General features: G+C 35.2%; 1 protein-coding gene across 2 annotated transcripts in view; it reads left to right on the top strand.

The window, feature by feature from the left end:
* FAM63B (family with sequence similarity 63, member B) overlaps positions 1-8,098 on the top strand; it is a 97,480-nt gene extending 89,382 nt beyond the window's left edge. The window contains exons 7-9 of one of the 2 annotated variants that reach the window (XM_006831602.1): positions 2,997-3,170; positions 5,498-5,692; positions 6,922-8,098. In XM_006831602.1, the coding sequence (XP_006831665.1) occupies positions 2,997-3,170; positions 5,498-5,692; positions 6,922-7,047 (495 nt within the window). In that variant the 3' untranslated portion in view covers positions 7,048-8,098. Of the gene's footprint in view, positions 1-2,996; positions 3,171-5,497; positions 5,693-6,918 lie in introns of both variants that reach the window. The other variant, XM_006831601.1, reaches the window with a different exon arrangement.
* Positions 8,099-14,042: the final 5,944 nt, after the last annotated feature.

Raw genomic sequence — 14,042 nt, 5'->3', positions numbered from 1 at the left:
AATATGTCTGAAGTATGAGAGACTAAGTTTGGCCATCCTGGCCTCCAGGGAGCACACTGGCTGTACTTGTTCCAACACAGATCCATTGGTTCTTTTGGCAGCCCTTGGCACTTTCAGTATTCTCCTCCAACAACATAACTCAAAAGCATCAATTTTTCTATGGTCACTGGTCTTGTAAAATTCTATCATGTGATATCCAGTATGATTTCTATCGCTTAGGCCATAGTTTTAAACTACTGCTCTTTTGTTTCCAACTTTCATATTCTAATCACCAGTTAACTATCAGTGCATCTTGATTGCATGTTGATTCAGTTTCAAACTGCAGAAGTTGTAAAAATCCTCAGTTTCTTCATCGTTGGCATTAGTGATTGGTACTTAAATTTGAATACCAGTCCTGCTGACTGATCTTCCTTATAGTGGTATAGATATTGTTCTGTCACTGATAGCATAGCATGTACTTCAGAATAGAACTTAAAAATGCTCATTTTGATGACAAATGTATTGCCATTCCTCTTCAATATATCATTGCTTGCATAGTTTCTCTTATGATTGTCTGATTCAAAATGACCAATACTAGTCACTTCAGCTCACTAATGCCTACAGTATCAATCATTATGCAATCCATTTCATTTTTGAGAACTTTCTATTTTTCGTAGGTTCACAAGGTCATATTTTGGCTCTCGTGGACTTGTTTTTATTTTCTTCGGCTTCAGTCGAACTTGCATATGAGCAATTGATTGTTCCACAATCTGCCCCTGGCCTTGTTTTGGCTGATGATATGGAGCTTTTCCACCAACTTTTTCCATTGCTGTAGTCAATTTGTTCTTTTTGATGATGAACGCAACACCATTCCTCTTCAATTTGTCATTCCCAACATAGTAAACCATGTGGTTGTCAGATTCAAAATGGCCAATACCTGTCCATATCAGCTTACTAATGCCTAAGATATTGATGTTTATCATTCCATTTCATTTTTGACAGTTTCCAATTTTCCTGGATTTGTACTTCATACGTTCCCATTATTAATGGATGTTTACAGCTATTTATCTTCATTTTGAGTTGTGCCCCATCAGCAAATGAAGGTCCCAAGGGCTTTACTCCATTCACATCATCACGGTCAGCTCTGCTTTGAGGAGGCAGCTCTTCCCCAGTCACATTTTGAGTGCCTTCCAACCTGAGGGGCTCATTTTCCGGCACTGTATCTCTGCTATTCATAAGGTTTTCAGTGACTAAGTATTCGGAAGTAGTTCGTCACTCCTTCCTGATCTGTCTTCATCTGGAAGCTCATCTGAAACCTGTCCACCATGGCTGACCCTGTTGGTATTTAAAATACCTGTGGCATAGCTTTCAGAATCACAGCAACTCACAAGCCACCACAGTACAACAAACTGACTGACGAGTGGTAGAGATATCATATAGTATTATAATATAAAGTGTGTTTTGGGCAGTATAAACATAAGAGGTAGATCTTTATAATAGAAAATTACTGGAAAGAATTTTTAGTTTTTTAATTATCCCAAGACAAGGCAGCTACTAAATGGATGTTAAAAATATGTCAAGTCTTGAATAAAACATTGTTCCATTTCTTAAGGGGTTTGAAATATATCAAAAGAAGTATGTAAACAGACTGCAGTTTAATATGTAAAGTGCTGTGATAGTGGTAAGTGTAGGATTCTGTAGAATCACATAAACTGGTATCTAATATCCAGAGTAAGGTGCGATCAGTACACTGCGTACTACAATGTTTCTCTTTATCAATACTCTTTTTTTCAGTGGCCATGTGAATTCATCAGTATCTACAGCTAAGTAGTAAGACACAGGAGTTGTGTCCCACAATACTGGACACAGAGTAATGTTCAAAAGAATAACTACTTGGTTTTTGAAATTTTAGAGTTTACTCAGTTATTTCTCCAGTACCATCCCCAAACTTTTTACAGGAATTTCTTACTAGGTTGGAGTCCTAGTATGGTGCCCTAGGATTAGCACCAGACTGTGAACTACAAAGTTAGCAGTACAAACCCACCAGTTGCTCCTTGGAAACCCTATACAGGGTCACTATGAATTGGAACTGACTCAGTGGCACTTAAAAACAACAATTATAAAGATTAGTTATGAATAATAAGAAGAGCATGAACAGTATGATTCTAGAGTAACAGTAAGCACTATATTAGCAAGGTAGAACTCTAAGCAAGTCAAAGAAAGTTATACCTTCTACAAATCTAAAGAGAAAAAAATGGCTACAAACCTTATATCCTTACTAAGGACATAAAATTTATAGATTATTGGGGTTAGAACTAATGCATATGAAACATTAAAGGTCAGTGCTAAATTCTGTTGTACTTTGACTGTAGATATAAATTTATTGATTGAGATTCAATAAAATTAGACTCCAACTTTATGATGCCCCCTATACTCGGTTCAGAGTACTGTTGTGGTGCTGTGGGTTAATGCATCGGACTACAAGGTCGGCACTTCAACAGCTACTCCTCAGAAACCCTATACAGGGTCACTATGGGTCAGAACAACTCAACAGCACCTCACAACAATAACAATTCTAGGTTCAAAGAGAGAGATTTAAAGGTATAGTTTGGGGAATGAAACAGGAAAGCGCAATCATAGTCCAGCGTAAGTAAGTGCTGGAATATAAATAGATGCAAAGTACTATAGGAGTAGAGGGAAATTTTGATATGCATTGGATGAGTTATATAGGCTGAATTAAAAACAACTAACAGACAATGTGGCATCATTTATTGTGATTGTGTCCTATTCATTACCTGACATAGTTTTTAGGAGCCTAACTATATTCAGAACCAGGTGTATTTACTTTAGTTAGCAAATAAGATATCTACTTGGTTTACTATTTATTATGGTTTATAAATCTAACTAGAAGGAGTACTTAATATACTTGTAAACAAACCTTTATAAAATTCTTACATATTACATTAACTAGTTTTGATCAGTTTAACGCTCCCTTTCATTTATTATTCTTTGTTAAGGGTCAGCTGTATTTGTTAGTAACAGACCAGGGGTTTCTTACTGAAGAAAAAGTTGTTTGGGAAAGCCTACACAATGTAGATGGTGATGGAAATTTCTGTGATTCAGAATTTCATCTGAGGCCTCCGTCAGATCCTGAGACTGTATATAGAGGGCAACAAGATCAGATCGATCAGGTAAATGTTTTGTCTTCCTCATATTGTTTAAAATGCTCCTTCTTTTCCAGTGTAAACTCTGTTATCCAAAACATTGTAAGTAAAGTATTATTCATTAATATACTTGTGAAATTTCTGTAATTTTTACTGTTCACTTGCTGATATTGTCTGTATAGATAAGTGGTCATTCTTTGTGTACATCAATTATACAGTTCGGAGCAAAAGGCCAGATCATATTGACTTATGAGGGTCCTAGTAAGGAGGTATTTTCCCATTGTAGTAGCAAAGTCATGATAAGTGTCAGACATGGAAATAACATGATTTACTCTACCATTTAAAGGACTGCAATGTAGAGAAAGAATGGTGAGGGCACAACAAGAAACATAGACCAGCAGTTCAAGCAAAAAGTGATAGTGGCAGAGATGGTAGAGATGAAGAGATGTTGATCTAGTAGGGACAGTAGACATTTCATCTACTATAATAATGACTAATATTGTTTATTAGGTTTTATGGTGTGGCGCTGTGGGATAAAGCACTGGGTCGTAAGGTCCGTTTGAACCACAAGGTCAGCAGTTCAAACTTACCAGCCTCTCCTTGGAAACCCTCTACAGGGTTGCTGTGAGTCAGAACCGGCTTGACGGCACTTAACAACAACATAATGGCAACTTGGATAGCCTGCTATGAGTGCACAGAATACTTGACTCATGATTCAAACAAATGCTAATCTTTCTAGGACTTAACCTTCCTGAGAAAACAGCCCCGATAGTCAACATACTCATCACATTATTTAAGAAAAATGTGCAGGATTTTTTAACCACTGTATGTCCTGAATATGGAGCAGAGTGAATGAAGACAAAAGAAATAGAATGTCACTGTTGTACAGATATAAGGTGATGAGACATAAAGTCTAGGATAGAGTGTCTGGAGAAGGGGTAGATTTGAGACCATAGGACTTAGAAAAGAACCAGTTGAAAAGGTGAGAAGAAGTTGAAGAATAATTCTTGTTTTCAGTAAGGCTGTATAGTACAAGGTCTTCACTGGCAATGCTTTTCTTGTCCATATCCTCTGAGGTTAGTTAAAATTCTCATATTTGGGTAACAGATGAGACGAGGTGCCCAAAGTTGTCAAATTTCATTCAACACTAACTCTGACTGATAAAGTAGATATTAGATGATAGAACTTTTGACCAAAGACACACCACTCTTTCTTTTTGAAAATAGCCTGGGTATGTATGTGGGAGGAGAGAAAAAACAAAAACAAATTTGTTGCCATCAAGTTGAATCTGACTCATGGCAATCCAGTGCATTCTAGATTCCAGCTGCTTTCTAGGGCTTTATTGGCTGCCACCTTTATGGAAGCAGATCACCAGGCTTCTCTTCCATGGTGCTGCTGGGTGGTTCAAACCACCAACCTTTACATTAGTTGTTGCTGTCATTGTTAAGTTCAGTAGTCAGTTCTGGCTCAGAGCAACTCAGTATAGGGTTTCTAAGGAGTGACTGGTGGGTTTGAACTGCCGATTTTGTGATTAGCAGTCCAGTACTGATCCTACGGCTCCACAACAAGTTAAATGCAAACCATTTGCCCCATCCAGAGACCTTTGGGAGCAGGAGGACCAGAGTGGCTAAAGACTTGGTGGTATGACTGTATCCGGGCTACGTTGTGGCCCTTAGAAAGCATGTTTTGAAAGACTGCTTAGTAATTTTGAGAAATTCTGTTGATTTTTTTTTTTTTTTTAAACAAAAGGAAAAATGTTATAAAGCAATGGTTTCAGAGGGTAGGGGGAGAGAGTTTGATATGAAGAGTAGATTAGTTGAAATAGTAGAAATGTAGGCAGTGATTATCTCTGTGTAATATCATGGTAAATGATTTTAGCTTTCTTATCCACCTTTTATTTTCTACAGTGAATTGTGTGTTTCTTTTGCAGAAGGGAAACGTTTTTTTTACTATCTTGAATGGTATTTGTATTCTTAAATACTTCTATAAAGAATTTCAAATGAGTTCCAAAAATATTTAGAGTAAGGTCAGCATCACTGAAATAAGTAAGTTTATAAGTTCCCAAGGAAAGTAGAAATGAACTCATTATTATTTAAATCACTGGTGTGTTTGTAAAAGCCATGCTTATAGCTTTGTAGATTTTGTTGTTGTACTCATAGCAACCTGGTATAGGGTTTCCAAGGAGCAGCTGGTGAATTTGAACCCTGACTTTGCGGTTCAAACAGACTTTGCAGTCCAGTGCATTACCCCACAATGCCACACCAGAACTCTAGGATATAACCTTTTTATTTAGGCTCGTTAAATTTTGTTTGGGTAACACTCATTGCTAAGATAGTTATGATTTAATTTCTTAGGATTATCTTATGGCATTATCTCTACAACAAGAACAGCAGAGCCAAGAAATAAATTGGGAGCAAATCCCAGAAGGAATCAGTGATTTGGAACTAGCAAAGAAACTCCAAGAGGAAGAGGACAGAAGGGCTTCTCAATATTACCAGGAACAGGAACAAGCAGCAGCTGCTGCTGCCTCTACTTCTACACAGGCCCAGGTAAAATGAGCATTCAGATTCTTAAATACAATGACCATTTTAGCAATAAAGAAGTTCCTGCTAGTATAGAATTTCAGTTAGGCACTGGCTTTCCAGTTACATTAGCATTTTAGCACCCAGGGGTTTTATGACATTGCCTTAAGTTTTTGATTATTCTAGTGAAATTATTTTTCCCTATGTTCTGATAACAAGATATTTAAATTTTATTTTTTAAGTCCTTAATAATGCAACAAAGTCCTTTCTATCAACAAGAGTGCAGTATGGGGTTCTGCTGGAGAGAATGCAGACTTTGGAGCCAGACAGATACAGATTTGCTTCTGTCTCCCCTTACTAGTTGCAGATCCTTGGGCAAAGTTCTCTACTTCCCTTTCCCTATAGGTAAAATAGAAGCCAATACCTAATGCTTATATTTGTGGTGGAGAACAAATAATGTTAATGCTCAATCTAGTGTCTGACAATTACAAAGTATTCAATAAAGGCTAACACTGTCCTCTTTGCACTTGTCCCAGTTCAATGATGACATCTTAAGTACTAAGGATATGAGAGGGCTTCAGAAAGTTAACTTTTCATTCTGTTTGTCCATGAACTTTCTAAAGCTCCCTCATGTGACTGTTACGTTTCTTCTATGTGCTTTATTTTATCTCATTTCATTAAATAAAAATAAATATTTCCCTTTTATGTTTACCCGAGGGTGCCAGCTAGAACCATGCCTTCTGATTTGGGTACATAAGAAAGCAACATGCCCTTTAAGATCTAATGAAATTTTAATTAAGGAAGATCCCATCAAAATCAGTACAGAATTTCTGTTTCTAGTTCAAATATTGACTACCTTAAGCTTGAAATTTAAAACCTGCTGTGGTATGATTAGCTTTTCATTAAAAGTTGTATTGGTTCACAGAGTACACTTATTCCATACTCTCTGTCCTCAGGGTCCTCCTTTTAGAAGCTGTTTATAGTAGTATTAATAAGGTCTTGAAGAACTATTATAGTTTACCAAAAGGTGTCATTTTCTAAACAGCAACATAAACATCTCGTAGATTTGAGCTTTATTATTGTATTAATATCCTGTATTTTAGTTATTGTGTGAAACTCCAGATATAGATGCCATGGAATAAAATTTTTTCCATTAATAATTTCTTTTCCCCTTGCAGTTTGTCTTTCTGCATACAATGATTAAGCACTATAGAATAGTTGTAGCAATTTCTTCCTGTGTATTTTTCTTAAAGCAGGGCCAGGCAGCACAAGCCTCTCCATCAAGTGGGAGACAATCTGGGAATGGTGACCGTAAACGGAAGGAACCTCGAGAAAAAGATAAAGAAAAAGAAAAGGAAAAAAATAGCTGTGTCATTTTGTAACCAGTGTTGGATTCTACTGGAACCACCTGTATGTCTTGAGAAACAGAACCACAAGAAGAAAGGAAGAAAATCCGATAAATACCGTCTGTGCCTGATTTCCCAATGGATTTTGTTTAGGTTTTTCTGGGAAAAGGTTGTTACTTAGTTACAATCAGACTTTTCCAAGTCATGAAGTACACTCTTTATAAGCTGGAATTTCATGTTACAAGTTGGAAATGCTGTGTGTTGTCATTCATGAAAAATACTGTACTTATAGCCAAATAAGCAAATCACAGCAAATGTTGTGTCATAGTGACATTCATAACTCATTATCAGTTAGTAAGCTATTTTACTTTCTGTTCTAAAAATGAATGGAGGTAATTGATTTTGTGATTCCTTCCTGATATCTAAATATTAGCACAGTAGTTCCTGAATTTTAATTTTTACAATGTTAAATTATGATCTAATCCATGAGAAACCAGGGGTTTAATATAGGGATTTAAAAAGCAAAAAATTAGACAAAAAAATAACAGGAATAAATAACCCTTCTTTGTATATTGGACTAGTGCAGCCCTTGAGCAGCTTTGCCTTTCATTAGGAATGTACATTTTAGGTTTTATCTTTTGAGAATTGATAATGAAATTTGGGTTTAATTTAGATATAAAAATAAGACTTGTATTTCTTTTCCAGTAGCAAAAAGTTACACAACACTAATTCTCATATCTTATCAGAATCAAATTTTAACAGCTGTGTAGTGTTGTGAATTTTGAGGAATTTTGAAGTCTGTAATATAGGTAGCTGGACCACAGTTACTTTTTCTGGCACTGTAGTGAGTGAATGTAGGGAGGAAACCACAGTGGATGCTAGGCCTTGTAAATATGGGGATGTAGGAAAGGAAATATTTCAGAATCTGCCGTTTTTTAGAATTACCTTGAACCTTAACATTTAAATCATGTTTATTTGCTAGAAAATTAAATATACTTATTAAAATCATTTTTAAAAAGCACACTTCTGAAAGGAAGTTAGACTGAAAAACTTTCTGAGTTTAGTGAAAAGGAATTAATAAAATTCTATTTGAGAGTAGATCAGAATTTGAATGAATTTAAGTCAAAGCAATCAGATTTTTTTAACTTATGTGAACCAAATAAATCTATAACATCTTGTAGGCTTTATAAGATTCAGAAAGAGTATTTATTGAACTTTATTATAAGGATAATACATATTTTCCTGTATTTCTAGATATAGTTTGAAAAACAATCCTTAGTAGTCCTTTCAATATACTTTGTATTTAAAATTTTATGTTAGTCATTTTTTAAAAGACTTCTGCTGCAAGTAGTGTGATTTGCATTTGCATTCTAAACTGTGGTCAGTGTGCTTATTTAAGAGCATCTTAACCTGACCTGAGCATCCACTATGTGGTCTGAGGTGACAATAGACTACCAAAAACTGTGGTCTAGATTTTTGAAGCTATATACAGAACTTTCTCCATGATTCACGTCCAGTTAGAGGATGAGAGTGTAAATTAAAAGTAAAGTCTTATTTATGGAAGGAATTATTCTAAGGGAAAAATCCAGGGTAAAGCTATATATATTCGTATCTTTCATGTCCTATGTTATATGTCTGTTAATGTTACACAATCTGTTATTCCTTCACATTTACTACGCTAGCATGGTAAATCATCAGAGAACTGCTTTTAGGTATAAATCTTTAATACAAAATATTTGATGTATCTCTTGATAACAACCCAGAATATCTGTACATGGGTAAAATAATCAGATGCACTACTACAGAATTCTCTGTTGCCTCAAACAGATTGACCTGAATCCAAGTTTACTCTTGATATCATGCTAATGGTTGAAGGAGGAAATTCAAACCTCAGGGTTTGTTTTTCCTAGAACAGATAGTACTGAAAGTGCTATATATTTTAATAAGGAAAAACCAATAATAAACAGAAAAATTTAAAGGCATATTTGAGGCATATTTTTCCATAATTATACTCTTACCTATTTATTGCCCTTGAAAAATCTATGTGTAGAAGTTATTCTTTTGTTATTAGTTATTATCTGTTTAATTTGTTCCAAAGATAAGACTGCCATTCTGCATTCCCTCTGGAAGGAAAAAAACAGAAACCTCACTTAAAGCCAGCACTGCTGCCATCAAATAGATTTCAGTGGATACTTATATAGGAAAAAGTGAAAAATGTATTTGTTAATTCAGTCTTTTTCTACATGTTATTTCCAAGTCAGACTTTCTTACATTCCTGGGATTCAGTTTGATATACCAAGGGTAGTAATTTTAAAGTGTTCACTTCGTTGTGGGAAAACAATCAACTGTTTAATCCTATTAAAACAGACAAACTTTTCAGAGATACTGGTTTCCCATCCTTGAAGGTTATAATGAATTTAGAATTACTGTGTCTTTATCTTCTTATGTTCTGTTCAAGATAACCAATTATGTATTCAGACATTTCATTGCTGGTTTGGATATCATGGACTTTGATGGTGGTATATTAAAGTCTTTCCTTCACAGTATTTTGTAATACTTGAAAATTATCCATGTGCATTGGTAGCAGAAGTTAGAAATTAAACATTTTGTTTTTAATGTTCATAGGTTAGATTAGAGGCACGTTTCCATCAAGCCAATCACCATTAGAGCTGGCGAAAGAGGCAGATGGATGCGTGGATGCAGTTGCTGTACTTTCTTATTATTACTCCTTAAGGTCAATGAGAGGTTTCATTAGTCATGTGAACATTCTCTTCACATCTAATTCCGTTACATTGACAAAGCTGTGATTTACAGTAGGTTAGTACGTGTGTGTGTATGTGTGTGTGTGTGTAAGAAGTAAGTTTCATAGCTTCCATTAGATGCTCAAAGGGATTTGGGAACTTTCCCTCAACATTAAGAATCTCCATTTTAAGAATACACACACAACCATATATGTGTACAGACACACATATTAGCAGTTTGAGATGATGAAATTTTCATTAACTGCATTAATACGAGGGGGCTTCAAAAAGTTCATGGGAAAATTCCACTATCTTTTAATTCCATTTTTCCACAAAATTTTTGAAGCTCCCTTATATGCCAGTCCCGTGTGTTTAGGTAAAGTTAGTCTTCCATGTTTCAAGGTGTCCACTTCGAAATGGTTGAAAGAGCCATAGATTTAAGCTTAAAATTGGATTTGAATTATATCTTGTTTTCATTGCCACACATTTTTCTTAGTATTTGCCTACTTAGACATGTATTATGTTTATAGTCATTTCTCATACTTCCTAATCTTAGCTTAAATGAGCAATATAGTATCAGAGAATAGTTAACTGAACTCAACATTGATTTTTTTTTTTTTTTGCTTCCACAGAACTTTCTTAATATTTTTTCAATGAATCATAATAAATTCAGTTCATTAAGAAACAGAAGATCCTAAAAGAAGACTAGAAGCCAAATAAATCTTTAAGGAGAAAATTGTGGTTCCTGTGTTATTGACATATGAAGCAGCTATTTGTAAGACTGGTAGAGAAAGGTCAAGGCAAAAATTTCCAGAACTGTCTTCAAACAATCTCATTTATAAAAGGACAGTAAATAGATCACATTTTTCTTTACTTTTCTATCCAATGTCTCAGTTATTTTAAAACATAATGAAAGCTTTATGGGCTTTACCTATTATACAATAGTTAGACCAACAACTTGAACTATAATTAAAAACATATTAATGTTTAATAAAATAAAAATGGCGGCATTAAGATAGACTATGGTTTATATTTTAAGGAAGTGAATATGTAGAATTCTAAATCATTTCTTTTCTAAAAGCCTGACTTTTACTTACTGTCTTACTTTAGGCTAACATTTTATGCCTCGATAGTTTACTCCTTAAGTACATAAAGGGTGGTGGTGTTTTTTTAAGTGCTTTCCCCTCCTGAATAAAGGGCATAGTATAAGCACAAAGTATGACTTAATAATCACAACTATTATACATCCTTTGTTCTTGAGTGTGTACATTTTTTTCCAATGACACCCTTGAATTGTATTTAATACTGTCAAAATTTATAGAATTATCTTCTGAGTATGACATAATTTCTTTCCAAAATGTATTTTTAAATTGCTTCTGTGTTCTGTAGACTCTACTGTCAAAATCCAGGGTTCTTGGGGCATGTTGTTGTTGTTGTTAAGTGCCATTGAGTTGGTTCTGACCCATAGTGACCCTGTATAGGGTTTCCAAGGAGTGGCTGGTGAGCTTGAACCGCCAACCTTGTGGTTCAGACTGATTTTGCAGTCCAGTGCATTAGCCCACAGCGCCACACTAGGATAAAAAGCACTTAATTTTTTTTTCCCCCCAGTATCTTTCAGAGAGCTAAATACTGAGGTCCTCTTGCCTTTTCTTCCACAGAATAAAGTACGTATCAGGTGATAACTTTTTGCATGGTTAGAATTTATTTAGATCTCTCAAATATTGTCACTTTTAGGGCTAAATTATTTGTGTTTTGTGGTGTCAGATGTTATTTGATAATGTGTCATTAAATTTCCTATAGAAAAATAACTGAAACTGATCAAGGAACTCATTGGAATCAGTTCTGAAATGCTCTGATAATTTAGTGTCCTGTTACTCATGCCCAACACTTGGAGAACTGTTAGGAAAACATTGTGAAGAATTGAGGTTATTCTTCTCAGGTGAGACTTTAAGACAAACTACATTTACAAGTCTGAGGTTTCCTAAACAAAACAAAATTGGTATAATGGAGCCTAAAGAACAAATTACTGGACTCTGATAAGTTTAATTTATTTTGAAAATCTATCCAAATTTTAATTCGTACACCTCTCTTAATCATGATATTTCTGCTATTAAGAATTAGAGTTTAATAAATTGTGATACACATATATATTTTTTTACATGAAGTGTTCTAGTTTCAAAATTTCACTTTTATGATCTCAATTAAATTAAACTCGAAAAACAGGGTAAAAGTTTTCATTCAACTATTGCCTCAAGCTCTTCCTCGTTCTATTGTCCTGCCAAGGAAATTTACACTTGTCTGCCTCCCAGAGGTCTTTTTCAGGGCATGCTACCATACTATCCCAGGTAAGGTGTTGTAATACCATGGCACAAATATAAAACCTAGCTTTTAATCACATTTTACTTAAAGAACAACACGATGTATTATCTTTCTACAATGAGCCTCTACTTTGTGTGATATTAATCTAAGAATTCTTCAAACCACTCAGTGATTTGTCACCACTAATTTTAAAAACTTTATACCCATCTTTATTGATAGAGTCTGCTTTGAGAGGTAGGGGTGCCTCTTACAGATTAGGGGATACCCAAAGCAAAATTCTTTTGAAGGTGAGCTGGTTCCTTTGGTTCCAGTAGTTCTATTTTACAGTTTTGCATAGAAATAAAATGCCCATTTAATTTCCCGAATGAGTGACCTATTCAAATGGGTGTTGTAACTGAAATACCCTACAAAGCAGTTCTAACTAATGGAATGTGTTTAATACTTGACTTGGTACTAAATCTGTGAAGATCTGTCCTGTGTCTCCGTTTGATCGCAGTCTGTGTGTGTCCTTTCACATTTTGGTGGTGTGGCATTACCAGGTTTTTCAGGGTGCGGAGAATACCGTAGCTTTACAGATTTAAGATGAAGCTTTGAAAAATCTCCAGTGGTTTTTGTTAAAAGGCTGTCTGTTTCAACAAAACAAGTCATCACAAGTAGGACAATATAACAGAAGACAGATGTATGTTTGCTACACAGCAGTCAGCAAAGGGGATATGCATCTTTGTGAATCTTCAAAGGTTCCCTGAAAATCCTTTCCTAAAGCCAGTGCATGTGAATATTTTCTTATATTGTGCAGAACCACTGGATTCGTCTGACTGCAGAGAAAGTGATCTTGAAACATAGGAAGAAAAGGAACAAGTTCTCTTCTTCCATGTAACCATCGGGATTACTCTGGTCTAGAAGTTGTGATGATGTAAGCCTCTGTGTGCCAGTTCAACATTGGCAGAACAATTGAGATAGAGTTCTCAAAGAGTTTAAATATATAGAGTGTGTATGGGTGCCTGTTTTTCCTCCTCTTTCCTTTGCTATCTTAATACCCTTCCTAATGCTGAAAAGAATGGATATGTTTTTCTTTGTGGCCAGCTTTAATTCCAGTTAAAGAATAATAGCAACCCTAGAGGTTAATAGGAAAGAACACTGAATTACATTTTAAAAATAAAGACACCTAAAAGCATCCACCTGCTAGGGTAGAACTTAAGTTCTACAGAAGAAACGTATTGTTTTAAGACTAGTTATGCTAAAACTACTTAATTTGTAAGGTGATTCCTAATGAGGCACATGGAACATAGTTGGGAAAGCATAAAATACTTCTTACAGAATTTTTCAGTATTATTCAACATTTAATTTCCTATTTGTTGTTGTACCACGAGGATAGTGTCATTGTTGACATAAAATGTTGGATTTTTGTTAATATACTTAAAACTGTAACCAGTGATAACATCCTTAGTATTTTTTATTATAGATTATATTTTATTTCAATAAACTTTGATATTTAGACCAAACTGTCTTTCTGCTATTTGTATTTATCTTGTTAGCTACTTCTTACAAATTTCAGAATAGGGACATAGGAAACTGATACAGTGATTCACATTTACCTAGCTTACCTTTTAGGATTCTTGGGTCAACTCTTGATTAAGACAGATTTTCCCCAGAGGCAGTGAATAAGGAAACATGAACTCATGCCTGTACCCTGTGTGTGTAGCTAAAGCACTCGGCTACTAACCAAAAGGTGGGCAGTTCCAACCCACCAGCTGCTCTGGGGTAGAAAAATGAGACAGTCTGCTTCCATAAAGACATGCAGCCTTGGAAACCCCATGGAGCACTTCTGTTAGGTCACTGAGTTAGGATCCAGTCCAATGGCAATAATCAACAAGAGAGCCCTACTGGCAAAGTGGTTAAAGCGCTCAGCTGCTAACTGTAGGCAGCCATAATAATTCACTAGCTTCCATAAAGACTTCAGCCTTGGAAACC

This window comes from Chrysochloris asiatica, unplaced genomic scaffold (genome assembly GCF_000296735.1).
Source record: "Chrysochloris asiatica unplaced genomic scaffold, ChrAsi1.0 scaffold00004, whole genome shotgun sequence".
NCBI lineage: Eukaryota > Metazoa > Chordata > Mammalia > Afrosoricida > Chrysochloridae > Chrysochloris > Chrysochloris asiatica.
The sequence above is the reverse complement of the archived record's forward strand: the minus strand, read 5'-3'. Positions and strand labels throughout refer to the sequence as shown.